Here is a 27,009-nt window from a genome sequence, read left to right on the forward strand (position 1 = left end):
AGAGAGAGAGAGAGATTGACAGGCAAGCTTGGCCGGTGCCTGCCTTGTAAGCAGGAGTGGGACGGAGAGGCTGGTAAGTACAGGATTGTTGCATAATATGGGAGGGTCTTCCGAAGTGCAGAATGGGGAGGGTGGGGGGAAGAGGAGAGATCCATAAGATCCAAGAGAAGGATCGCAGATTTTGGGGAGCATTAAGGGTGGGGGGGGGATGGGGGAAGTGAGCAAGGTCACCTGCAGGAGAAGAAGGAAGAGGAGGAGGAAGGGATGGAGGGTTGGCTTTTCAAAGAGAAGGGGGTGAAGGGAAGGAGGAAAGATGGCACAAGCTAACTTGGGGAGCAAGGATAAGAGGGGGACTCTGTGGGAAATATCCCTTCCGAAGAGGTTTTCCAACGGGGGTGGGGGTGGGGTAGAGAATAGTATTTGGGGCGGGGGGAGCCCTGTGACGAGGAACGTAGCCGGAGCTGGATTGTTTGCAAACCTCCTCCCGGGCTGAGTTGCAAGGAATCTGAAGTAGATGCCAAGAAGATGTGATGTCATGGAGAAAGAATGCCTCTAAGCATACGCAGAATTCTGTGGCTTTAAGAAAGGCAAGGCTCAGGCTGGGTACCCCAAAGAAGAGGAGGGGGGGGCAAGGAGACTGCAAACTGATTGGAAGCTTAGCAGGGGCCATTGCCCCCACATCGGTGGTCCTTCCTCTTCTTAAATGTTTGATGTTTGCAACCTGGAAGGAGGAAGGGATTATATTATGGATCTTATACAGGGGATGCTTAGATTGCCTTTTCCCTGGAAGACTGGTGTCTTTCTCTCCCCCCCTCTCTCCCCTTGGCCCTTTCTTTTGGTAGGTTGGGGAGGGGGAGACAGAAAAATTTGGCCTCCGTCTCTTCTTGACTAAGTTAGCGGATGGGTGGTGACCATTCTGCATTCCTTTGCATCCTCCTCCTCCTCCTCTCTCTGGCCAGCAAAGGGAGATAGGAATTCAGGAGGACTCTTTGGGAGCCCTTCCCTGCCATCATTTACTATCAGAATTTGAGTTAAGTTTCCTCCGATGCTGCCTGAGCTTAAACCTATAAAATTTAGACTCTTCTCAATTGGGCCCAGGTTGGTGGGGGAATGAATGAGAGAGCCTCGAGTCAAGGAGCTTTATTAAAGGGTGATGAAAATGGCTTTTGAGCTGTTGGTTTATTGGCATCTCACCTCGATTATCTTGACGAACAAATCAAAGCGACGAACACATCCTCCTATTCCTCCTCCTATTTCCCCCACGACAACAACAGCCCTGTGAGGTGGGTTGGCTTGAGAGAGGGGACTAGCCCAAAGTCACCCAGCCAGCTTTCATGCCTAAGGTCAGACTAGAACTCACCTTCTCCTAGTTCCTAGCCTGGTGTCTTACCCACTAGACCAAATGGACTCTCTAATAATAATTATAATTAATGTTTGAAAAAGCATTCACTCTTTCGGACTTCACTGAAGTCCAGGAATGTCCTTCAGCAGAATCACCAGTGTTAAGGATCACATTTGTTCCTGCACACACACGAATCAAAATGCAGGTTAAAGACTGGCTTCATATCTCATACCGAACCAAGCCATGGTTTGCTTTACTCGTGATGCAATAAGCTGCAGTGGATGGGTGCATATGTCATGCTAAGCTATAAGTCATGGTTTGTCCCCAGAAAAGCTAAATAGACACTAAATCCACATCATTGGGATATTTTGAACCTAACAACCTAATCTCACCTAGAATCACATTGACACTGAATTGGGATCTAATATTAAAAGTGCTGGAACTCCTGATGTTGAACAAAATATAACTGGTGTGTGTGTGTGTGTATGTGTGTATTGTATGCGCGCATATATAGATCTCCAAGATTTATATATACAAATCCAATATTTATTTTAAATTAATTCTTTGCTTGTTCCAGCCAAGTGCCTAGATATCCCTCCTCCCCCTTAGGAGGGGGTTTACATTTTAAAAAACCACTTTGCCTACCTACCTATAGATATATTTGCATAATGTCTTTTTGTACATACATATAATGGGCAGCTTGTTAAAAAATCTGCCCGCTTATTTATTTCCAGCTCCCAGGCTGGGATTGAGAGGCCTTCTTACAGTTTGGAGTTAGAGAGTTCAGGATAAGGAATTGGACGAGAATAATGGGGAAGGGAAGCACAGACAAAAACGCCAACAGGCCTCGAGTCCTCAGAAGTGAGCAACAGCCGAGAAAGTAGGTGTTTATTAATGAGTAGTTCATGGCTCCAGCAAGAAAGTTATTTCGTTCACATTTCAAAACATGTGATAGGCGGTCCCCTTTAAAACCAAAATTTCAGACTTCTGGAGCTCGGAGGATTAAGTTGATGGTTGGAGAAATCCGATTACAGGGGAGTGGTAGAAGGGAGGATGGCCCGGTAACCTCCTTCTTGTCTGTTTCCTCTCAGCTCCCTGAATCTATGCCCAGCCTGGGAGGAAGATGAAACCAGTGAGAAAGGCTGCCAGTTCCTCCTCTTCCTCCTCTTCCGGTAACAGCAGCTGCAGCCGCTCTCCACCCTCCACCCGGGCCAAAACTCAGAAGCGCAAGACTGCCATCGACGAGAGCCCCGCGCTCGAAGAAGCAGCAGAAGAGGAGGCGCCCGATCAACCCCCAGCATTTGTGGGTGCCCGGCGCCTGCAAGTACAGATGGACCCCAGCTTGCGGGACTTGGCCGGAGTTCACGATGACCCTTACAAACTGCCCGAAGGGGAAACACAGGCGGGAGCCGAGGCCTGCGGGACAGAAGCCTCCTTAAACCGCAAGACGGCTACTTTTAAGTCGCGGGCGCCATGCCGGAAGTACCCCGGGGGTGAAGAATCGAATGGCAACGAGAACGTAGCCGCCACCTTGGTGGATGAGCCTCGGCGCTGCCCTTCTTCCAGCACGGACACAGCCAGCGAACATTCCGCAGACGAGAACGACAAGGGGTTGGGGAACATGTGGCCGACACCCTCCAGCGTGTACGACCTGCGCCAGCTGCGCTCCCAGCGGGTGCTGGCTCAGCGGGATGGGCTCTTCCAGCCAGCCATTGTGAAGCAGGTCAGACGAGGGCAGGACTTGGGGGTGCAGTTTGTGGGGGACCGGGTCACGGCGTATTACGAAAGGGCTCTGGGATCCGCTGCGGTGGATATTGTGCTGGACGCTACCCCTCCCCCTGGCGCTTTGGCTGTGGGCACCCTAGTCTGTGCTTGTGTGGACCCCGAGGAGACCGCGTACCAGGAAGGCACGGTGGTGGAAGTCAGTGTCAAACCTGCTTCTTACAAAGTGCGATTCACCCATCCAGTGGTTCTCCCGGGAACTGCCAGTGCCGCTCGCAAAGACTTCGCCTGGGTACCCCGCTCGGCCCTGCGCCTCCTGCGCTCCCCGTGGCATTGTGACAATCCTTCTGAAGACAACAAGCCACCCGAAACAATGCCTCCGTTGCCAGAGCCAGAGGAAGTTGCTCTGGCCCACTCGTGTCCCGAGTCCAAGCAGCCCGAAGATGCTGAAGTATCCAAGATCAGTGCTGGGGTGCGGGCAGAGGAGAAGTCCGTGGTGGTGCCACCCCAGATCCTGTCCCCCCCAAAGTCGCCAGCCTTCCCTCGCCTTCCTGAGCAGCGATCGCCTTTGCTGAGTCCGGAAGCGAGCGGAAGCCGCAGCAGCAGCGTGATGTCCGTGGATAAGTGCAGCACGCCGGGGTCCTCTCGCTCCCGTACGCCCCTCACCGCCGCCCAGCAGAAGTACAAGAAAGGGGACGTGGTGTGCACCCCCAACGGCAATCCGCAAGAAGTTCAATGGGAAACAATGGCGGCGACTCTGCTCACGAGACGGCTGCATGAAGGAGTCCCAACGACGGGGTTACTGCTCACGTCACCTCTCCATGCGCACCAAGGAAATGGAAAGCCTCTCGGAAGGCCGAGCTAGTGGTCTACGGGAAGGCAGCGCCGAATTTGACTGGGACGAGACGTCGCGGGACAGTGAAGCCAGCAGCGCCCGAGGAGACTCGCGGCCTCGGCTGGTGGCTCCTGCCGATTTGTCGCGCTTTGAGTTTGACGAGTGCGAAGCTGCCGTCATGCTGGTGTCCCTGGGCAGCTCCCGTTCGGCACCCCATCTTTCTCGCCAGTCTCCAACCAGTCCCCATTCTCCCCCGCCCCCTCTCCGTCCCCTTCCCCTCTCTTTGGCTTCCGTCCAGCCAATTTCAGCCCCATTAACGCCTCACCCGTAATCCAGCGGGCTGCCGCTCGCAGCCGCCACGTGAGTGCCAGCACCCCAAAGGGACTCGGGGGTGCCGTGCTGAGCCCTGAGATGTTGCACCACGCCACCTCCCGGGAGCGCCATCATTCGGGCATCAGCTTCCAGACCAACCTTACCTTCACCGTGCCAATGAGTCCCAGTAAGCGGAAAGCCGAGTCGCACCACAGCAGCACCAGCTCGGCGGCTGACTTCCACAAGAACGACAGTCTTGACTCGGGCGTGGAATCCATTTCCCACACCCCTACCCCTTCCACTCCCGCTGGCTTCCGGGCCGTGTCGCCTGCGGGCGCTGGGCCCTTTTCCTCGCGCTCCCAGCAGGCCTCCCCGCTCTTGCTGGTGCCCCCGCCAGCTGGACTGACCTCCGACCCAAGTCCCACCGTGAGGAGGGTGCCTGCGGTGCAGAGAGACTCCCCCGTGATTGTGCGCAACCCCGATGTCCCGCTGCCTTCCAAGTTCACGGAGAAGCCGCTGGAGAGCCGAGGGGGCAGCCCAAGGATGGGGAAAGCCGGCTCCAAGGAACACCTGTCGGGCAAAGGGCAGTTGCAAATGCCGGTGCCCATCAATGTGGGCCGAACTCTGCCATCCAGCCAGCCGAGTGTGGTATCTGTCCCTGAACAAGCCCCGCCCGTCTTCAGCGTGTCCTCCCCATTTCAACCTGTGGCCTTCCATCCTTCCCCAGCTGCCCTCCTGCCTGTCCTTGTCCCCGAGAGTACACCAGCCATCCTACCCCTAAGAAGGAGATCATCATGGGAAGACCTGGCACAGGTAAGCTTTGGGGCTTTCTCGATTCTCTTTGGTTCTGTCTTCAGGTATCGTCGCTTTTTCGCCTCTCTGTGTTTATTTCACTTTTCCCAGCCCCTGAAGCAGTGTTCAACCCTTGCTGCTTAGCCTTAGCGCAGGGGTGTTGAAACTTGGGAACTTTAAGACTTGTGGACTTCAACTCCCAGAATTCCCCAGCCGTCTGGCTGGGGAATTCTGGGAGTTGAAGTCCACAAGTCTTAAAAGTTCCCAAGTTTGGACACCTCTGCCTTAGTGGCTCTGTGGCAGGGGGTGCGGGTAGGTGGGCTGTATGACGATTTGCAACCAGCCAATTTGACTTGGCCAACTCACCATAGGTTGCAGTAATATCACAGTATTATTACACAGATATCATTACAGTTAATATCAAAGAAACAGTGGAATGAAATCATTAAAGAAAAGATGCAAAAAGGAGGAAGAACATCAAACGGGAACGACAACAATTAAAACATGGAAAAAAAAAAACATTTTGGATTTATCATTAAGTTGAATTGTTAAATTATCTCACGACGAGTTGGCCATGGCAAGTTGGCTGTAGTGAGTTGGCCGGGGCAAATTGCCCCATTCCGAGGGGAGGGCAGGGCCTGGAGGAGTAAAGGAGGGGGGAGGAGAACTTGGAGGAGTCCCAGTGCAAATGCCTGTTTTTGAGTTTCCGTCTTCCAGGTCCAGAATCCCGAGCAGTTCTGACAACCCTTTTTAAGAGCTGAAGTGGCGCAGTGGTTAGAGTGCAGCACTGCAGGCTACTTCAGCTGACTGCAGTTCTGCAGTTCGGCTGTTCAAATCTCACCGGCTCAGGGTTGACTCAGCCTTCCATCCTTCCGAGGTGGGTAAAATGAGGACCCGGATTGTTGTTGGGGGCAATATGCTGACTCTGTAAAACCGCTTAGAGAGGGCTGAAAGCCCTATGAAGCGGTATATAAGTCTGCTATTGCTATTGCTATTCTTTTCCCCCCTTGGCACGAGGCTTGTCTAAAGAACTCGTCCAAAACCGAACCTTGCTCGGGTAGTCCTAGGTGACCAGGAATCCATGCTGGCAAAATGAGTGGGCTGGTGCCAGTGGCAGGAGAAGCTGGGCTGATTTTTCTTTGCACAAGCCCGAAAGAGAAGCCATCTGCTCCAAGGGAGGGAAGCCTCTCTTTTTTCTGGAACCAAAATAGAATTTGCACTTCTGCATTCCTTCTCTATTGGTCTCGGCAGGCTATTAACCTTTTTATTTTTTTTATTTTTTTTTAAAAAGTCTGGTTTTCCTTAGCGGATTGATCTTGGAGAGCTGTTTGCAAAAAGGCTCGTTTTTTTTCCTAAGAAAATAAAATAAAATTGTGAGAATAAGCACATTGACAAGAGGAAAAAAGCTGGGGGGAAAAAAACCCCGTTTTTTTCCTTTAAAAAAAACCCCAAACCCTGGATCTCTACGGTTGCTACACTGGCAGAAGTTGTGATATTAGGGTTATTTATTGGGAGATAGTTTTTTTTCCCTCCCTGGCTTTGTCCTTCTCTGTCTGGTGGAAAAAGGGAAGGCCAGGTAGAGGAGAGAATATTGATATTAGCTGTGAAAGGTGCTTATGGGGGCAAATTCCATTGTCTTTTGAGAGTGCTTCTGATGACAAGCCTTTGCCATCCATCATCCATCTGCTTCTGAGAATAGCTTCCAGATGGTTCCGGGAAGCTGAGTGTGAAGTCATCCCTCTGTGGCTCTACCCACTGGAGATTCCAGCTATATGTTGTGTGCAGAATGGGCCTCTCCTTCATGATTTCATAGCTCCCAGTCCTTCACTTGGCTTGCTTTTAGCAGGACGGACTTTTTGTTAATGTTACTGTTTAGCGAGAGCGTTTTAATTCTTCTATCAGGGGGGCTCTTGACTTGAGCTGGCTCCTATCCATCTCCCATAATACCCTAAACCCATTTGATAGGTGTAATATCAGCGTCTGCAGAGCTGAAGTTGGAATTGTATCTTTGGCTCTTTAAGTTATGATTGTGTTCTGACCGAGGCTTCCCAAGAGCATGAAGCAAACTCCTGGTCCCGACAAAAAAACCCTTTTATTAATTGACTGTGGATTCTGCTCCTTCGCATCCAGCAAAGTCTTTTGAGGGAGGATTTACAGTCACAGACCTTATCTGGCTTGGAGAGCTGCCAGGCCGATCTCTGCAAAACTTGGCAAGGAGCCTCAGAGAGTCACGAACCAATGAAGCGAACTAATGATCTCCTGCAAACTCCACTCCCCTTTAGCTCCTCTTTTATTTCCTCTGGGAGGAGCCATTCATCATCCACCTGTGGCCTTACTCCCAAGTCGACCCCTGTTCCTTAGCTGTTCCCTTTGTCTGGCAACTCTGCACATGCCTACACTGGGAACAGGCTCCAGCTGTTCTTCTGCCTCACTGATGTCTGACTCTGAAGGCAGCTGATAACTGGCATATGGCTCTGGCCCCCTCTCTGCCTCCAACACAAAGCCCTCGTCCTAGCCTTCCCCAGACTCCAGGACTGGCTCATGTTCCTCCTCAACCTCCTCACTGTCCGAATCTGTTGCCAGCTCTGCTGGCGGGCCACAACAGATTGGAAGCAGGACCAAACAGGCTCCTTCTGGCTTCCAGAGGTGACAGAGGCAAAAATTTTCATGCCAAGATTTGAAAATACAGTGTGTATGTGTGTGTGTGTGTCGTGTGTGTATGTATGTGTGTATATATATATATGTATGTATGTATGTGTGTGTGTATGTGTGTGTGTGTGTCTGTGTGTGTATATATATATATATATGTATGTATGTATGTATGTATGTATGTATGTATGTTATATTTGTGCTGATAAATAAATAAAGGGAGACTAGTATAGATCTATTTCAAGCTATTTAGCTCTCATCAGCTAGCCATACCCTTACTGGGTTTCGAACCTGTGGTGTATTGCATCTTAGGCAGACGTCTTAGCCATTAAGCCACAGGCCCTCCTCCTTATCAGCAGAAGCCATGGTTGGGGCATACCAGAGGTTGTGACACTAAATAAATATACATATATTTTATATATATATATATATATATATATATACATATATATATATATATATATATATATATATATATATATATATATATATATATATATATATATATATATATACACACACACATACATACACACACACACACACACACACATACATATCATATTGGAAACGAATGTCTTGGGATGGTTCTGTTAGCTTCCCAGGTTGACTTCCTTGCTTCTCTACTTAACGCATGAAGGAGATCAGAGTGGCAGTGAACATGCTGGGTGACCCCATATCCATTTGCATAGGTCCAGTTAGGCAGCAAAATGAAGAGAGCATCCATGCTGATTAATGCTTGGATGGTTAATGGAGGGCCAAGGAAACCCACTTGGTTCAATATTTGCCATAGGTGAACATGGAAAACCTGTAAATAGCCCTTTGCCAGAGGTGAAGAGGAATTGAAGTGGAAGCTGCTTGGATCTTTTAGAATTTTCTTCCAGGCCATTCACAGGGTGGCTAGTCAATATCTTTGTCTTATCCAGCACAGAAAATCTTTGGGCAATATGATGCTGCCACTTTGGTTGAGGTGCCAGACTAGAAACTGGGAAACCGTGAGTTCTAGTGCCACCTTAAACACACAGCCAGCAGGGTGACTTCGGCCCAATCACCGGGAGACACAGAAAGAGAGAGAGAGAGAAGGAAGGAAGAAAGACAGAGAAAAGGAAGGAGGAGAGAGGGAGAGAAAGCCAGAAGCCAGAAGGAAGAAAGACAGAGCAAGAGAGAAGGAAAGAAGGAAGGGAAGGAAGAAAGACACAGAAAGAGAGAAGAAAGGAAGGAAGCAAGAAAGACAGAAAGAGAGAAAGAAAAAGGGAGGAAGAAAGAGAGAAGGAAGAAAGGAAGGAAAGAAAGACACAGAGAGAGAAAAGAGGAAGGAAGACACAGAAAGAGAGAGAAGGAAAAAAGGGAGAGAGAGAAAACATACCCCAGAGATGAGCAGTACTCCAACTCTTTCATGCTTAGTAGAACTTATATAAAGCTGTGATCTCCAATGTTGAAGGGAACCAGATGAGAGCAGTATAAAAGCCCCCTCCAAAACCACCCCTGCTTTGATCTGCTTCCTGTTAACCAGCAAGGAAAAGCGATTGAATCCTTTGCTGGGGGGTTCCCAATTCCCTCCCCCCTCCCCTCCTTTTTTTTGCAGCATCTGGAGCTCCTTTCTGACCGCTGCTGTAAAAAAAAAAATAGTGCCATAATTCCCTCCCCCTTTTTTGAGGCCAGAAATAAATAACGTAAACATTCCAACAGACGGGCTTGAAAGTTTAAAAGTTTTTTTTTTTAAAGCAAAAGAAGAAAGCAAAAAAAATAAAATAAAAGCCCATGCGTGCCAACATGTGTTACACAGCCACATTCGGCTGCAGCCCTTCGGTTTTCAAACTCTTTTCATGTGGTTTCTGGAGATCAAAAGGTTGCCCTCTTCTGCATTGGCCCCTCTTTTTTGGGGGTGGGCTGGGGGGGAAGCATCAAGGAAATATAGTGATCTGTTAAAAGACCAGAACTGAGAAATGAATGTATACTGTCGTCTTCTTTTTAATTGGAAAAGGAGGGGACGTTTCCATCTGTCTGTATTGGGGGTGCGTGGATGGCGGGTGGCATAGGGGTTGATTGCAGTACATTTATCTATTCAATCCCCTGCGGGAACAACATGACGCTTGAGTCTTGCCAGCAGCATGATAGGTTTGGCTTCCTGTAAGGGCTGGATATTATAAAAGTACCTTTTCTGGTATTGCCTCTTTTTAAAAATGAAAAAAAAATAAGCCTGGTATACGTGGGCTACTGCATCTGAGTTTAAGCCAGCTGGAGCATCACATAGGACACGTGATTGTGGCCAGAGTGGTGCAATGAAGTCATGAGGAAGCGTTTATGTAGCTAAGGGTTCCTGGAGGATCGAGCTCACCTATCTATTCTCCCCTTCGCTTGGTGCAGCTCCAGGACTTACAACCGCTTTCCCTATTCTGATTTCAATGGCTGAAATAAAGCCAAACCTGTTTGCCAGCTGTGTGTGTGTGTGTGCGCGTGCATGTGTGCATGTGCACAGTTCTACATTTTAGCTGTATAGGTCGTCCTCGAATTACAACAGTCCGTTGACGAACCGTTCAAAGTAACAGCACAGGAAAAAAAGTGACTTGCGGCCATTTTTCACCATTATGATCTTTGTAGCGTGGGACGCGGTGGCTCAGTGGCGAAGACGCTGAGCTTGTCAATCAGAAAGGTTGGCAGTTCGGTGGTTCAAATCCCTAGCGCCGCGTAACGGAGTGAGCTTCCATTACTTGTCTCAGCTTCTGCCAACCTAGCAGTTCGAAAGCACGTAAAAATTGCAAGTAGGAAAATAGGAACCACCTTTGGTGGGAAGGGAACAGTGTTTAGTGCGCCTTCGGCATTTAGTCATGTCGGCCACACGACCCCGGAGACGTCTTAGGACAGCGCTGGCTCTTCGGAATTTGAAACGGAGATGAGCAACGCCCCCTAGAGTGGGAATGACTAGCATGCATGTGCGTGGGAACCTTTACCTTTAGCATCCCCATGTGATCAAAATTCAGAGGCTCGGCCACTCGTTCATACTTAATGACCGTTGCTGTGTCCCAGGATCATGTGGTCCCCTTTTGCGACCTACTGACCAGCAAAGTCAACTGGGAAACCAGATTCACTTAACAACTGGGTTACTTGCTTATCAACTGCAACGATTCACTTCACCACCATAGCAAGGAAGGGGGGGACTCACTTAACAAACATGTCACTTAGCCAGAGAAATTTGGGGCTCAGTCATGGTCCTAAGTTGAGGACTACCTACCTGCAAAACGGAATTTGTTCATACATGAGCTTGTTTTGGAAAGCCTGCCATTGCTTGCTGAACAGGATAAGCCACCGAAAACAATGATAAAAACCAAGGGGAGCCTTTCTAACAACGGGTGCGGCTCGCCTCCCTGCGCATATAAAATGCTCCCCAAAAGGCAAGAATTCTGCAGGGAGTTAATCATTGGCTTAAGCTTGCCCAGCCACTGATGTCCTCCAGATGTTCGACGCTGTGAGGTTGACCACAGCTTGTTCTCCAAACAGTCATCTGGCAATCCCCCAAGGGATTGAGGGTCCTTAGATTTGGCCCCAATCTTATCAAAAGCTATTCCTCTTAACAAGCTTCACGTGTAACGCACCAGATCAGGAGATAGATAGATAGATAGATAGATAGATAGATAGATAGATAGATAGATAGATAGATAGATAGATAGATAGATGATAGATAGATAGATGATAGATAGATATAGATGGATAGATAGATAGATAGATAGATAGATAGATAGATAGATAGATAGATAGATAGATAAGGTAGGTAGGTAGGTAGGTAGATAGAGATAGATAGACAGATACAGTAGATAGATAGTAGATAGGTAGGTTGGTAGGTAGGTAGGTAGGTCGATAATAGAAAATAGATAGATAGAGAGATAGAAGATAGATGACAGGTAGGTAGGTAGATATAGAAGATAGATAGAGATAGATAGTCAGATATAGTAGGTAGGTAGGTAGGTAGGTAGATATAGAAGATAGATAGATAGAGAGAGAGAGAGAGAGATACAATAGATAGAGATAGATAGATACAATAGATACGGTAGATAGGGAGGTAAGTAGGTAGATAGATAGATAGATAGATAGATAGACATACAGTAGATAGATAGTAGATAGATAGGTAAGTAGGTAGGTAGGTAGGTAGGTAGGTAGATATAGAAGATAGATAGAGAGAGAGAGATAGATGATAGATAGATATTTGGAATGGGATATGATACAGCATGTTTGCCATTTATCTGGCTTTCTTCAGTCGTGCAGGCGTGCTCTTCAGGAACTCTGAATCCAGATCTTTAATTAGTGGATTATTTGGAGCGAGAAGGTTGTATATATTTATTAAGGCAGTGTTTGTCAACCTTGGGCCGCTGAAAGATGTGTGGACTTCAACTCCCAGAGCTGGCTGGGGAATTCTGGGAGTTGGAGTCCACACATCTTCCAGCGGCCCAAGGTTGACAAACACTATAAGGACATCCAGGTTTTACACACTGTTGTGCATGCGTGTGTGCAGAGGACGCCTCTGATGTGCTCAGGAAGGGGGTACATAGTTGGGGAGAAGCTTAAAAGCGAAGGAATTGTACGGCGTGTGCTTTACTGATTCCTAAGGTTGGTCCCCCCCCCCTTCAAGCATCACATATGCAGGTTGCTGTCACCCGGCAACTGGTAACCAAGACTACCGTCTCCCGGCTGCTCAGAGACCCGTCTCTATTTTTATCATTGATGGGAGGGATCTGATCCAGATTTTGTGTCGGAAAGGGGGGGGGGGGCGGCATTCTATATGGTCGCCTGTGGCTTCCAGCGCAAGGGGAGCGGGCTTGATTTTGGGAAAGACACTGCAAATGTACCAGCTGACATTACCACATCCACATGTGGAATGGACTCACCTGTATGTTCCCCTTAGTGTCCATAACAAAGATGCGTTTCCTGCATATGGGCTGCACACAATTTTTGCCTGTGTTTATTTCTCACAAGGGGTAGCAATTGGGAATCAATTTAGGGGCCCTTGTGCACCCTGATTTAATGTCCCCAGATGCAGTTCCATGCCTTGTATGACTAACCCAGTATTGTGGCCTGTTGGCTGCCACTCCCTCCAGCAGCCGAATCAGAGGAGGAGAAGATGTGAGGATCAGGGTCAGCATCAAGGCAATCTGGGAGCTCCAAGGGGGAAGAATGGAGCTGGCAGAGAGAGAGAGAGAGGCAGAGGCGGAGCCTGAGCTGTCCGTCAGCCCTTAAGTGGAGAGACAACAGCCCCCAGGTCAGGAGGTGGCTGATGAGGAAGAGGAGGAACAGCTGGGTCCAGTGCCTGATGCATGGATGCTTAGAAGGCAGAGGAGAGGAGAACAGTGGAAATCTATGGGCTGGTCCTTGGGACGGAAGAGCCACCGCTGCTAGCGAAGCCCCATCCTAACTCTGGGGATAAAAGGCAGGGGGCGGAGATGAATAGATGTGGCAGACAACTATTCAGCTCCCGGCAGGCTGGACTTGTTAGCCTGAGAGAGAACTCTTTTTTGCCTGCATCGAGAAACTTTTTGCCGACACTCCTAATAAAGGAATCTTTTGAGTTCACTTCCGAGGGGTTGTTGGGTTTGAGGGAACTGGTTCAGAACACCCAGTTACAGGTTGTCCTCGACTTACAATGATTTGTTTAATGGCCATTTGACATTAACAGCAGCACTGGAAAAAGTGACTTGTAGCTGGTCCTCCCCAGTGGTGAAATCTAATTTTTTTTGGCCACCGGTTCTGTGGGCGTGGCTTGGTGGTGGTGGTCATGTGACTGTGAGTGTGGCCAACTTTTTAAAACAATTTTTTCCTGCTGGTTCCGGTGAATAAGCAGATTAAAAAAGTTTTAAAAAAAGGAGGGGGGGAGAAGGTTCAATTCGTGCAATCCTCGGAAGCTTTTTTTTTTACTACCTGTTCACAGAACCCATGACAATCATCCCTACTGGTTTGGCTGAACTGGGCTGAACTGGGAGGATTTCTCCCCTGGTCCTCCCACTTAAAAGGGTCACAACAGCCCCACAGTCATATGACCAACATTTGGGCACTCAGCAACCGTATGTGTGTGTGTGTGTGTGTGTATATATATTTTATATATATATATGTATGTATGTATGTATGTATGTATGTATGTTATATTTGTGCTGATAAATAAAGGGAGACTAGTATAGATCTATTTCAAGCTATTTAGCTCTCATCAGCTAGCCATACCCTTGCTGGGATTTGAACCTGGGCTGTATTGCCTCTTAGGCAGATGTGTTAACCACTGAGCTACAGAGCTCAACTCCTTATCAGTGAAGCCAGGGTGAAAGGTATATATTTAAAGTCACAACCCCTGGTATGCCCAAATATGGGAGGAAGATCACTACTTCTGTTCTCTGTCCTTCGGCTCATCACAAGAGACCATCCAGACAGAAACCCAATATTTTTTACTGTTGCCTTTTTGTTACATTTGTTATATTTGTGCTGATAAATAAATAAAGGGAGACTAGTATAGATCTATTTCAAGCTATTTAGCTCTCATCAGCTAGCCATACCCTTGCTGGGAATCAAACCTGTGCTGTATTGCCTCTTAGGCAGATGTGTTAACCACTGAGCTACAGAGCTCGACTATATATATGACAGTTGCAGCATCCCAGGTTCATAGCATCATGGTTTGTGACTTTCCCAGTCAATGGGGGAAGTCAGATTTGCTTAACAACTGCACGATTCACTTAATGACCGTCTCAAAAAAGTAAATTGGGTGTGACTCGCTTGGTAATCCCCTTGCTTAGCAACGGGGAAACTTTGGTCCCCCATTGCGATTGTAAGTCAAGGACGACTATAGAAAGCTGTAGCCACGCGATCCCATTTTGCAATATTTGAGTTTTTAAAATATTAAAAGACACCAAAACTATGTCATCCTGTGTTTCCTCCAGTGCCTTATTTTGTTTTTATGCATCCCATTAAATTTTCTCTCCTGGTTCAGAACTTGGGAGTGAATTAGGACTATGATTTTGGAAGAAACTTGTGATCAAGATTCCATATTTAATTAATATGTGAGACTATAAAAACAGGGGCAGCGTTCAGAGGGGCTGAAGGGAGAAAGCGAATAGCGAAGTAACAAATACTTTGGACGTGATGTTAAATCAAACCTCTTTAGAATTCTGGCTTCTTGGGACGATGTAAACCTATTATTATTAATACAAGAGGCTTGGCCTTTGATGACAGCTGGAAGCCTCTGACTTGGTCTTGTATCAAAAGTCTCTAGTTTTGTTCTTTCCTGGCAAGTCAAAAATCACAAGCCAAGAATAAATCTTTCTTTATGCCACTGGGTTGTTAAGAGAGCAATAAGTTATCAGTCCCAGTTCGGTCGTAACTGTAAAGCAAGCCTGGGCAACATTATTAAGGTCAATAGCCACGCTTGATCTTTAAATGGCGTGCCCAGGGGGGGTCGCCCTCCGAAAAACAGAGGGGGGCTAGGAGAAAAGCTGGCTTGAACTGCTTTTTCATTAAATCCAGTTAATCAAAGAGTTTGATTATGTATTTGGTAATGTTCTTCTGCTGTCCCTGATCACAATACAGGCAGTTCTCGACTTACAACAGTTCATTTATAGTGACTGCTCGAAGTTACAAGCACTGAAGAAAAGTGACTTATGACCATTTTTCACAGTTATGACCTTTCTAGCATGGGACATGGTGGCTCAGTGGCCAAGATGCTGAGCTTGTCGGTCAGAAGACATTTTTCACACTTAACGACCGTTGCATCATCCCCATAGTCAGGTGATCAGAAGTCAAAAGTTTGGCAACTGACTCATATTTACAACTGTTGCAATGGCCTGGGGTCAGGTGATCAGTTTTGCTTCTGATGACCAAAGCCAGATTCACTTAACAATCTTGTCACTAACTTAACAATTGCACTGGTTCGCTGAACAACCGGTGCAAGAAAGGTTGTAAACTGGGGCAAAATTCACTTAACAGAGGTCTCGACTTAAGAACATTAATGTTGGGCTCAGTTGTGGTCGTAAGTTGAGGTCTACCTGCATCTTCAGAAAGTGAAAATGTTTGTGGGTGAGGAGACAGAGAGAGGAAGACAGAAACAGAGACAGAGAGACAGAGGAAGACAGAAAGTGAAACAGACAGAGAGACAGAGGAAGACACAGAGAGAGAAACAGACAGAGACAGGAAGACACACACACAGAGACACAGAGAGAGGAAGACACAGAGAAAGACAGAGAAACAGACAGAGAGAGAAGACAAACAGAGAGAGAGACAGAGAAGACAAAGACACAAGAGAGAAACAGAAGAGAGAGACAGAGAGAGGGAGGCACAGAGAGGGAGAGAAGAACACACAGAGAGCGAAACAGAGGAAGACAGAGAGACAGAGAGAGAAAGACAGAGAGAGGGAGAGACAGAAGACAAACAGAGAGAGACGGAGAAGACAAAGACATGAGAGAGACAGAAGACAGAGACAGAGAGAGGAAGACACAGAGAGAGAAGACAAACAGAGACAGAGCGAGAGAGACAGAGTGAGAGAGACAGAAGACAAAGACACAAGAGAGAGACAGAAGATGACAGAGAGGAAGACAGAGAGAGAGAAGACAGAGAAACACACAGAGAGAAACAGAGGCAGAGAGAGGAAGACAGACAGAGAGAAAGAGAGAGAGACAGAAGACAGAGAGAGACAGAGAAGACAAAGACACGAGAGAGAAGACAGAGAGAAAGGAAGACAGAGAGAGAGAGAGAGACAGAGCGAGAGAGACAGAAGACAAAGACACAAGAGAGAGACGGAAGACAGAGACAGAGACAGGAAGACAGAGAGAAAAGACAGAGAAACACACAGAGAGAAACAGAGGAAGACAGAGAGACAGAGGAAGACAGACACAGAGAGACAGAGACAGAGACAGAGAGAGGGAAGGAGATGGTATTCATGTGATTAAAATTCAGAAGAGCTTGGAATAATTCCAGTTCGATGGCCTGGAACTTCTATGGAGGGAGGAGAGGTTACATAAATAACAGGCCTGAGACTAAAATAATGAATGAAGGAGGACACCGTAGCCAGCCACTTTTGGTCACATTGCTGAGACCGAGGATGAGGTTGTGTCAACTTGCCTGTGACACTTCTCCAGCTGCAATTTGGCAGCCTTCGCACATAGCTCTCTAGCAAAGATCCTCCAGAAGACCAAACTGGTTCCTCCCGCCTTCGCTCTGGCTCATTCACACCTAGCTGCTTTCTCCATCTGTCATCCCGAGCATCTCTCTGGACACAACTCAATGGAGGGCCCTTCCTTATCCTCGGGCAATGCTTTTCTCGGAGAGGGGCAGAAACTCCTCCTTCTTTGAACCATTTAGAACAGGGGTCCTCAAACTTTTTAAACAGGGGGCCAATTCATGGTCCCTCAGACTATTGGGGGGCTGGACCGGCTGGGTGGACATGACTAGGTGGGCATGTGACCGGGTGGGTGTGGCCGATTTAGCAGTCCATTAAACAATACCCACAAATTAAACTTTAATTTGTTATGCTCTTGGGGGTGGAAAGTAGGTTAGTGAAGGGATGTGGCTGCCTTGGGTGTGTGTGAGTGAGTGAGGGACGTGTGTGTGTGTGTGTGTGTGTGTGTGTGTCCCCTTGGAGGCTGGGGTGGCCAAAAATGGGCCTGTTTTTTGTTGTTGTTTTGTTATTAATAATATGTATTTATAACATTTTTTCCCTACTGTTGACAATATACTTGAAGATTGCTTTTTTAACATCCCATAGATCCATCTTATCTTACAACGGTCCTACTTCTTCTTCCCTCCCTCTTTCCTTCCCTCGTTTCTTCTCTCCTACTCCCCTTCCTTCCCTCCCTCCTTCCCCTTCCCTCCTTCTCTCCTTCCTTTCCCCCTTCCTTCTCTCCTACATTCCCTCCTTCCTTCCCTCCTTTCTTCTCTCCTTCTCTCCTTCCTTCCCTCCTTTCTTCTCTCCTTCTCTCCTTCCTTCCCTCCTTGCTTCCCTCCCTCCTTCCCTCCCCCCTTTCTTCTCTCCTTCCTTCCTTCCTCCTCTCCTTTCCCTTCTCTCCTTCCCCTTCCTCCCCTTTACCCTTCCCCTCTTCTTCCCATTCCTCCCCTCTTTCCTACTCTTACATTCCCTCCCATTCTTCCTCTGCCTTTCCCTTTCTCCTATTCCTCTCCTTTCTCCTCTCCTTCCTATCTGTTTTCTTGGTCTCCAGAAGGTGGGGGGGGGGGAACTGGCAGATAGGTGGGATGATGGGGGTGGTTCCATGTGGGGCGGATTAATGGCTTCGGTGGGCCGTATCCGGCCTGCGGGCCGTAGTCTGAGTACCTTTGATTTAGAAAATGCTACTTGGCTAACAAAAGGAAGCTTCCCCAGGAGACACGTTAAGCGTTTCTGTGCATCCCGGAAGTCTGGTGTGTTTTATTGTGCGGGTGACCCTTGTAAATTCCCTGTGGAATTTCTGCCCTCGACTTACAGGTAGTCCTCGATTTACAGTGACAGCTGCGACCAGAATTTCCGACACCGTGGCTGCTATGTGAGTCATGCTATGTGACCTTTTTGACCTGGTTGCTAAGCAAATCGCTGCAGTCATTAAGTGAACCATGCAGTCGTTAAGCGAATCTGGCTCCCCCGCCCTTGACATTGCTTGTTGGGAAACGTTGCAAGTGGCGATCATAAGAACTGCAAGTGTTATAAATACATGCCAGTTGCCAAAAGTCCGAATTTTAATCATGCAACCATGGCGATATCTCAACAATTGTAAATGCGAATACCGATCGTAATTTTTCAGTGTTGCAAAAACTGAATGGATATGGGTTGAGGACTACATGTTTATGGTATCTTGCCGTACACAGGCAGGCTAACCTGTATGCTTCTCTGTTGTGTGAAAAGACGAACGAGGGGGTGACATGATCGCAGTCTTCCAATATTTGAAGGGCTGCCACAAAGAAGAAACAGCCTGTTCTCCAAAGCACCTGAAGGCAGGACAAGAAGCAATGGGTGGCAACTAATTAGAATAGGATAGGATAGGATAGGATAGGATAGGATAGGATAGAATAGAATAGAATAGAAAAGGATAGGATAGAATAGAATAGAAAAGGACAGGATAGGATAGAATAGAATAGAAAAGGACAGGATAGGATAGAATAGAAAAGGACAGGATAGGATAGGATAGAATAGAATAGAAAAGGACAGGATAGGATAGAATAGAATAGAAAAGGACAGGATAGGATAGAATAGAATAGAAAAGGACAGGATAGGATAGAATAGAATAGAAAAGGATAGGATAGGATAGAATAGAAAAGGACAGGATAGGATAGGATAGGATAGAATAGAATAGAAAAGGACAGGATAGGATAGAATAGAATAGAAAAGGACAGGATAGGATAGAATAGAATAGAAAAGGACAGGATAGGATAGGATAGAATAGAATAGAAAAGGACAGGATAGGATAGAATAGAATAGAAAAGGATAGGATAGAATAGAATAGAAAAGGACAGGATAGGATAGAATAGAATAGAAAAGGATAGGATAGAATAGAATAGAAAAGGACAGGATAGGATAGAATAGAATAGAAAAGGACAGGATAGGATAGAATAGAAAAGGACAGGATAGGATAGGATAGAATAGAATAGAAAAGGACAGGATAGGATAGAATAGAATAGAATAGAATAGAATAGGACAGGATAGGATAGAATAGAATAGAAAAGGACAGGATAGGATAGAATAGAATAGAAAAGGACAGGATAGGATAGAATAGAATAGAAAAGGACAGGATAGGATAGAATAGAATAGAAAAGGACAGGATAGGATAGAATAGAAAAGGACAGGACAGGATAGAATAGAATAGAAAAGGACAGGATAGGATAGAATAGAATAGAAAAGGACAGGATAGAATAGAATAGAATAATAGAGAAGAGAATTCTTTATTAGCCAAGAGTGATTGGACACACAAGGAATTTGTCTTGGGTGCAGATGCTCTCAGTGTACCTAAAAAGACAAGATACATTCGCCAAGAATCATAAGGTTAACCACTGAATGATAGTCATAGGGTACAAATAAGCGATCAAATCATACTAGGAAACGATCAATAGAAATCGTAAGGATACAAGCAACAAAGTCATAGTCATAAGTGGGAGGAGATGGGTGATAGGGAGGATGAGAAGATTAATAGTAATAATGCAGACTCAGTAAATAGTTTGACAGTGTTGAGGGAATTAGTTGTTTAGCAGAGTGATTGTGTTCAGGGGGAAACCTGTTCTTGTGTCTGGTGTGCAGTGCCCTATAGCGTCGTTTTGAGGGTAGGAGTTGAATCAACCGAGAACTAAGGAGAAATTTCTTAGTGGTGGGAATAATTAGCCAGTGGAACAGCTTGCCTCCAGAAGTTGTGGGTGCTTCTTCGTCACTGGAGGGTTTTTAAGGAAAGACTGGACAAAGTCTGAAATGTATATAGGGTCTCCTGCTTGAGCCAGGGGGTTAGATTGGAGGACCTCCAAGGTCCCCCCCCCAGCTGCATTCTGATTGATCCACCGACGGGTTGATTGATTGTGTGACCATCTTGCAAGAAAGAGAAGGAAGTTCAGGTTTCCATGAGCTGCCAGCATGTGGGTGGATGTACCTTGTGGAGCGTGAGCGAGTGTGGGCGTTGTCCTTTATGCATAGTTGTCGTCCTCTTGCCCCCCCTCCCCTCCCCACAATCGTGACCACTCTACCTCATTGTGTCCACAGATAGTACAGTGTGTGCTGGGAGTGGTGTGTTTGTGTCTCTCTCCCTCCCCCCCCCTTCCATCCCACTCCTTTAACAATGGGATTCTCGCCCAGGGCCCAGCCTAGTCTGGCCTTGCGCCCAGATGTAGCGAGTGGGTATGTGGGGGTGTTCCTGTGCGTCTCCTCGCTTCACCTCATTGTCTATTGGCTGCCTGCTGGGCGCTGGACGGGGGGGGGGGGGACACACTGGCTGTATCCCACCCACCCCCAGACATGAGCCGAAGCGGTATTTTGAGTCAGGCCTCGTGCAGGAGGAGATTGTGATGCTAAGGGAGGAGGCGAGGGTGAGTCATCGGGAGAGCAGCACGAAGTGGAGGAAGAGGAGGAGGAGGCAGGGAGGGGCATGCATCACACAACTACACACCACAGTCCAGACACACTGACATTCAGACATTCGCCCGTTCCCCTCCTGCATGCACTTCTCTTCCTGGCCACCCTGCCCCAGGGTAGGGAGATTATCCCAGGAATGCAGCTGTGCTGCAAGCTTTTAATCCCCAGCTGGGCTGCCTGCCAGCCACTAACTGCTTCGGTATCTACCAGCCAGCGAGAAACAGGAGTGACTCTCATTCAGTGGCACATTACGGGTGTGCACGCAACAATGGGCTTCTCATTTCAGGGTCTCTGCCTTCCTTTGCATGCCCAGCTGAACACATCTGTGCCCAAGCCAGGTGTGAAACAACGAGGCTGGCCTGCAGGGGTGTGTGGGTGTGTGGACAGCCAGCCCGGCGCTCACCTTAGCATGTTCAGACAGCCTTGGGTGTCAGCCGATCTGATGACCCCGGTCTCAACCTTCAACATAGGTGTGTAAACTTCAACAAGCCTTTATTCAGATGTGTGATGAGCTGATAAAGAGAGGCAGAAAATTCTTTTAACATGCAGAAACACATAAGAGAAAAGGAAGGAATGTGTGGTGTATATTGTCCATGCTGTTGAATGCATCTCTTCCCCCCCCCCTCCCCTTAGCATTTTCCTCAGCTGGACGGGGCCCAGGAAGCATATTTTTCCCCCCAGGTCAGATACAGGCAGTCCTCGACTTACAACCATTTCGTTTAGTGGCTGTTTGAAGTTACGACACTAAAAAAAGTGAACTTTTCACACTGATGGCTCTTTAAAATTCAGACAACTCGCACATGTTCACGGAGGTTGTTGCAAGGCAGGGTGTGTGTGAGGCGACCCCCTTTGGCGACCTTCGGACAAGCAAAGTCAATGGGGAAGCCAGATTCGCTTAACCACCCCGTTACGAACTTAAAAGCCGCAGTGATTTGTTTAACAGCGGTGGCAACAAAGGTCGTAAAATGGGTTAAAACGTACGGCCGGGGGCTGTCTTGCTTTAGCAACAGGAAATGTTGGGCTCGTCGTGCTCCTTATGTTGACTTGTCAAGTTTGGGAAGTTGGGGAGGTGGTCTCGGTGGTTCGTGTAAACTGTGACTGGATCTTAGGCCGGCTTCGTATGTCCCGCAAACTCCAGTCTTCCTGGATTCTTTAATGTCCGAGCGTTCTGGGCCGCCCAGTGTGAACTTTTTTCCAGGGATCACTTAAAAAAAACACCTTCACTCCAATTCATCCCCCCACACCCAGTTCTGCTTTACAAACCAATCCGATCAGAATAGGGCTGGAAGGGACCTTAGAGGTCTTCTAGTCCAACCCCCTGCTCAAGCAGGAGAATTCCATGCAATTTCAGATGTGGCTTCTTTCAAAGCCTCCAGGGATGGGAGGACCCACAACTACTGCAGGCAAATTCCGGCTGATTGTTCTCTTCTGCAGCTTGTTCTGTTTCCCCCACCAATCTCCCCCCCATTTGTCCCCCTCCTCTTGTGCCCCCCCCCCCAGCCCTGCTTTGCCCCTTCTTCGCCATTCCAGCGTTGCTCTCCTCCTGCACCCCCCTCCCTCCTTCCTTCCCACGTTGCCCCCCCCCCCCGCTTTTATTTTTGCTGTCACCGCCCCTCCTTTCCCCTTAGCCACCTCCCTCTTCTCCTCTCCTCCCCCCCTCTTTCAGGCGTCATCTTTCCCTCGCCCATTCCTTTCCTCCCCCCCCCCTCCGCCGGGCGTGGTCTCTCCCTCTCCCAGGGTTCTGACGAGGGAGCGAGCGAGCGAGCCCGAGGCGGTAGAGTAGAAAAGACCAAAGCGAAGGGGAGGGGGGGGAAAAGAGCTGGAGTAAACCGCAGCCAATAGGCTTCTCTTTGTCCCCGTGACCCGCTCTGGTTTTTTTGCATATGACTGACATTCCAGCGGCGGCCAATGGGAGGCCGCCTGGTGCGCGCGGGTTGACGGGCGGGGGGGGGAGAGAGAGAGAGAGAGAGAGAGAGAGAGAAAAACCCGGGAGGACGGGGAAGGGGGGTGCTTCATTTGCATGTGAATGACCCGACGTTGGAGGCAGCCAATAGCCTGCCGAGGGCTAATTGGGCATGCGTGACGGGGCTGGCGGTGCGCGCGCCCTGGTGTGTTTGTGTATATGTGTGTGTGTGTGTGTGTGTGTATGAGGCAGGGCGAGCCAGGGGAAGGGAGGGGTGAGGGCGGGGGGCCGCCCTTGTTCGTAGCCCAGAGCGGCGGGGAAAGGAAAGGAGGAGGAGGAGGAGGAGGAGGAAGGAAGGCGGGAGAAGGCAGTGAATGGTGTTTGGTTACAACCGGAGGGGACGGCGCGACAGGCGGAGCGGTAGCGACAGCCTCCTCTCTCCTCCTCCTCCTCCTCCTCCTCACCCCCTCCCTCCGCCACCAGCAACCGCCCGCCTGTAGCCGACAGCCCAGCCAGAAGAGGAAGCGGAGGGGCGGCGGCGGAGGGACGGAACAGCCGGACAACTTGGAGCCCTCGCTCTTCCTCCCTCCCTCTCTCTTTTCCCCCACCCCTCCGCGCGCTTTCCTCCCTTTTCCCTGCGCGCGCCCTTTAATCCTGCCCGGCTACGGTCGCTGCTTCTGCTGCTGCTGCTGCTGCTGCTGGCGGGGGACGGAACAGGCGAAGCGGCGGCGGCGGCGGCTTTTCCCTCTGCCGCTGCTCCCTTTTACTACCCCTTCCCCCACTTTTTTTTCCCCCCGGGGAGGGCGGACGAAGAGGGAAGCCCTCCCCACCCCGCCGGACGGTCCTTTGGCATAGCCCCCCCCTCCCCTCTTCCGACCTTTGGAAAACTTGGGCTCCCTGTGCTTGCACACACCTTCCTCTCCTGCACACCCACACCCTTGCACACCCGACCACCTGGTCGCCTCCTTTTCTTCCCCACCCCAAATATGCCTTCTGACTTACCCCCCGCTGCCCGCCAGGCTGGGACCCAGAGGCGCTGCACCTGCCAGGAGCATCTGAACAGGCCGTAAGAAGAAGAAGACGGCGGTCACCCCTCCTGCTCTTTTATTGCATGGTGGTGGTGGTGGTGATGGTAGCAGCAGCAGCGGCTGATCTTTAGAAAGGTGGACCTCCAACGGGCCTGCTTTCCACATGGATCCAGATAAAGCGTGCCCCTGGTCCCGAAGAGGAGGACCGACCTGCTGACCTCATCACACACCTTTCAAATCTACCTCCGAAGCTGCCTGTGATTTGCCTGGGCCACGCCTCCTCCTCCTCATTCCTGGGGAGGGAGAGTGGGGAGAATGGTCTCCAGACGGGCTCGCTGAGAGACCACCCCCCCCTGTCATCTTGCGTCTTGGCGATGTTCTCCACCGAAAGACCCCCGGCAACGTTGCCCCCTTTGCCATCTAGGGGGTTAGGCATGTTCGGTTAGTGCCTTGTGGGGTGTATGTATATACATATATATGTCTGTGCATGGAGAGAGCGCGGGAGGCGAGAGGGGCAGGGCGATCCCTGGGTTGAGCTGCATCCCGTTGAAACGATGAATGGTGTGATGTGAAGGTGGTAAGAGCCCCCTCTCCCCAAAAGGGGTGGCCTTTAACCTTGATTGTATCAAGTCCTGGCTTGTCTGCTATTTAATCTTGTGTTGATTGGGGTTTGAGTCCCGTGCAGTAGAAGAAATGGGAATTAGCCTCAAAATATCCTAGTCTTAATAAACCTACACCGGGGTTCCCGTTTTTTCTAATTCATCCGTTCGGTACAAAGACTCGAGCTTTGGATGTAACGTTTTGGCTTGTTTTTGCTGTCCCGTGATGGACATTGGGATCTTGTTACCCAGAAATTTCCCAGATGAACTTACTTACTTACTTCCTTTTGTTTTTTTGGAGTGGGAGATGTGATTGATTTAACAGAAGTTCTTCAATTCCAGTGGTCCGGGATGTTGTTAAAACGCGCAGTGGGTGAACTCAAGTGACAGTTCTGTTTGTGCACATGGCCATTCATAGTCCGTCCTCGTGGATGGGATGAGAAGTGGCAGGACAAGGCCAGCGCAAAAGCGCACAGTACTTTTGATTTTGTACAGTTTGTTTACATGCCGTGTTAGATGCTGTTTTTTCCCCTCTTTATAGAAATCAAACGTGTCCGTAGATTGCAGGATAGAGTTAACGGTTATATAAATTGTGACATAAGTGGGATTTGAATCCACGTTTTTTAGACCCTTCCTTTGTGTGTGAACACAGCGTTTGTAAACTCGGGCAGTTGTTTCTGGTGACTAGATGTAGAAGGGACTCTTAAATCTTGTATTCAACTTGTATAGCTTCAAGTGTGTGCAGTATTGTTATTTTTTGCCACATGTTTTTGGTAGTTTGATGCGGCTTCAATCTCAGAAGCTGAATCTTAATTCTTTGCTGGGGTGGGTGGGAGTAGTGCTAGGACGGCTGATGGCCTCTGGTTGTTGTATTTAAGATCTTGTCGTGGGGTGGGGGGTGTTTCTTAATGTTTCTGGCCCTTGTTTCTACTCCCCTCCTTCCTTCCCCCTTTAATCCTTCCTCCTCCTGCACAGGGATGTGGTCACCAGCCGAGGACAGGAAGCCACTGAGCCAGCGCTTCCCGGCAGAGTCCCTGACCACGATGCACTCAGTGCTTTTAATAATTGAGTTAACTTTACTCGCAAGTGCAGGGAGGGGAGGGGGGGGGAAGCAGTGCAGCCGATCCATTAGGGACTACAAGGGAGGGAAGAGGAAGGTTGGGGAAAGAGGTATTTTGTTCCGTGTGCCCTGTTGCAGGTCTTCTGCTTCTCTGTGGGAGCAAAGTCAAGCCCCTTCTTCTCCCCCCCCACATTTAATCACCAAAGCAAAGTTTTAGTCTTCTGAAAGTACTTCAAGGGGGTTTTAACCCTTCCCCCCTCCCCAGGAATCAAATTACAGATGCGATCTGTAGCAAAGGTGATCTGAGCCCCTTCAGCCGTCAAGCTGCTTACTAGTATATATCTCAGGCAAATTAAGAAATCATCTGCCCCGTTATCTCTCTTCGTGATCTTCTGAATGGAGATGCCAAGACTGAACCTCTGCCTTCTTTGCGCACGCAAAGCGGTTTGGGTTCGTTCCCTAACCTTCCTATTGACTGAAATGCTAAGGGCAGGGGTGTCCTTGTGCTGGGGAGGCCTTTAACCCTTCCAACACTCCCTTTTACGACACTATTCTCTCTCTCTCTCTCTCTCTTTTGTTGTTGTGCATTCAGTCATTTGTGCAGTCTCTGGGAATGGGACACCCTTCACTCCCTAGACTAGAGTGTAGGCGAAACGTGATTGTTTCAGGGTTGCTGGATCTTCCTTTATCCACCTCTGGGTGTTCCTGGCAAGTCCTGTGTTAATCCTGCGTTGGGATGATTGAGACCAGTTGTGGCTCCTGCCCATCAATGTCGGCTGGCAACTATCCGGAGGAGAGCCTTCTCGGTGGCTGCTCTGACTCCCCGTGGAGATTCGTACCCTCACCACCCTCCAGGCCTTCCGCGTAGCCCTTAAGTCCTGGCTGTCCCGACAGGCCTGGGGCTAAAGATTTTAACCCCACTCGAATTGTATGACTGTTGTGTTTTTAATGATGTATTGTTTTCTCATGTTTGTGACTTGTTTGTCCTCCCTTCCCTTGAGTTGTGAGCCGCCCTGAGTCCCCCCAGGGAAAAGGGCGGCATACAAATAAAGCATCTCAATCTCAATCACACTGAATGCTCTTATTACTTTGGATGATTGAAATCAATAGGACTGATCTGCAAAGGCTGCAGTGCAATCAGTGTTGGGTTAAGGGTTGTTGTTTTGTAAACATTGCGGTCATGGTCTGTTGCCCCCTGATGCAAAACTCTGGTCTGTTCCCACCTGTTGCTGTGTTAAGCTGTAGTTTCACAGTTAAGAGTACAGGTAGTCCTCAGCGTACGGCCACAATGGAGCCCAGAGTTTGAAGTGTTACGTGAGACATCCGTTAAAGTGAGTTTTTGCCCCATTTTGTGCGACCTCTCTAGCCACCGTTCTTAAGTGAATCACTGCCGTTGTTAACTTACTAACACAGTTGTTGCATGAATCTGGCTTCCCCATTGACTGCTGGTCAGAAGGTCGCAAAAGGGGATCCCATCGTCCCCGGGACACAGCAATGGTCATAAAATATGAACCGGTGGCCAAGTATCGTGAGTTTCGATCCCATGGCCGCGGGGATGCTGCAAAGGCCGTAACTCTGGGGGAAAAAAAAGGTCACGGGGGCCGTTGTAACTGTGAACGGTCACTTAAAACGAACCGTTGTAAGTCTGTATTGACAAGGGAATGTTGCTTATTGGCAAGGGGAGGCTGTTGTGAAATGTGGTTTTGA

General features: G+C 48.7%; 1 protein-coding gene across 1 annotated transcript in view; it reads left to right on the forward strand.

Annotated features, from left to right (window-relative positions):
• The window catches only part of CIC (capicua transcriptional repressor), a 52,666-nt gene that overhangs the window by 600 nt on the left and 25,057 nt on the right, over nucleotides 1-27,009 (forward strand). The window contains 4 exon segments of the mRNA XM_032227247.1: nucleotides 2,434-3,782; nucleotides 3,784-4,102; nucleotides 4,105-4,962; nucleotides 4,965-5,024. Of these exon segments, the coding sequence (XP_032083138.1) occupies nucleotides 2,466-3,782; nucleotides 3,784-4,102; nucleotides 4,105-4,962; nucleotides 4,965-5,024 (2,554 nt within the window). The 5' untranslated portion in view covers nucleotides 2,434-2,465.

This window comes from Thamnophis elegans, chromosome 12 (genome assembly GCF_009769535.1).
Source record: "Thamnophis elegans isolate rThaEle1 chromosome 12, rThaEle1.pri, whole genome shotgun sequence".
Classification (NCBI taxonomy): domain Eukaryota; kingdom Metazoa; phylum Chordata; class Lepidosauria; order Squamata; family Colubridae; genus Thamnophis; species Thamnophis elegans.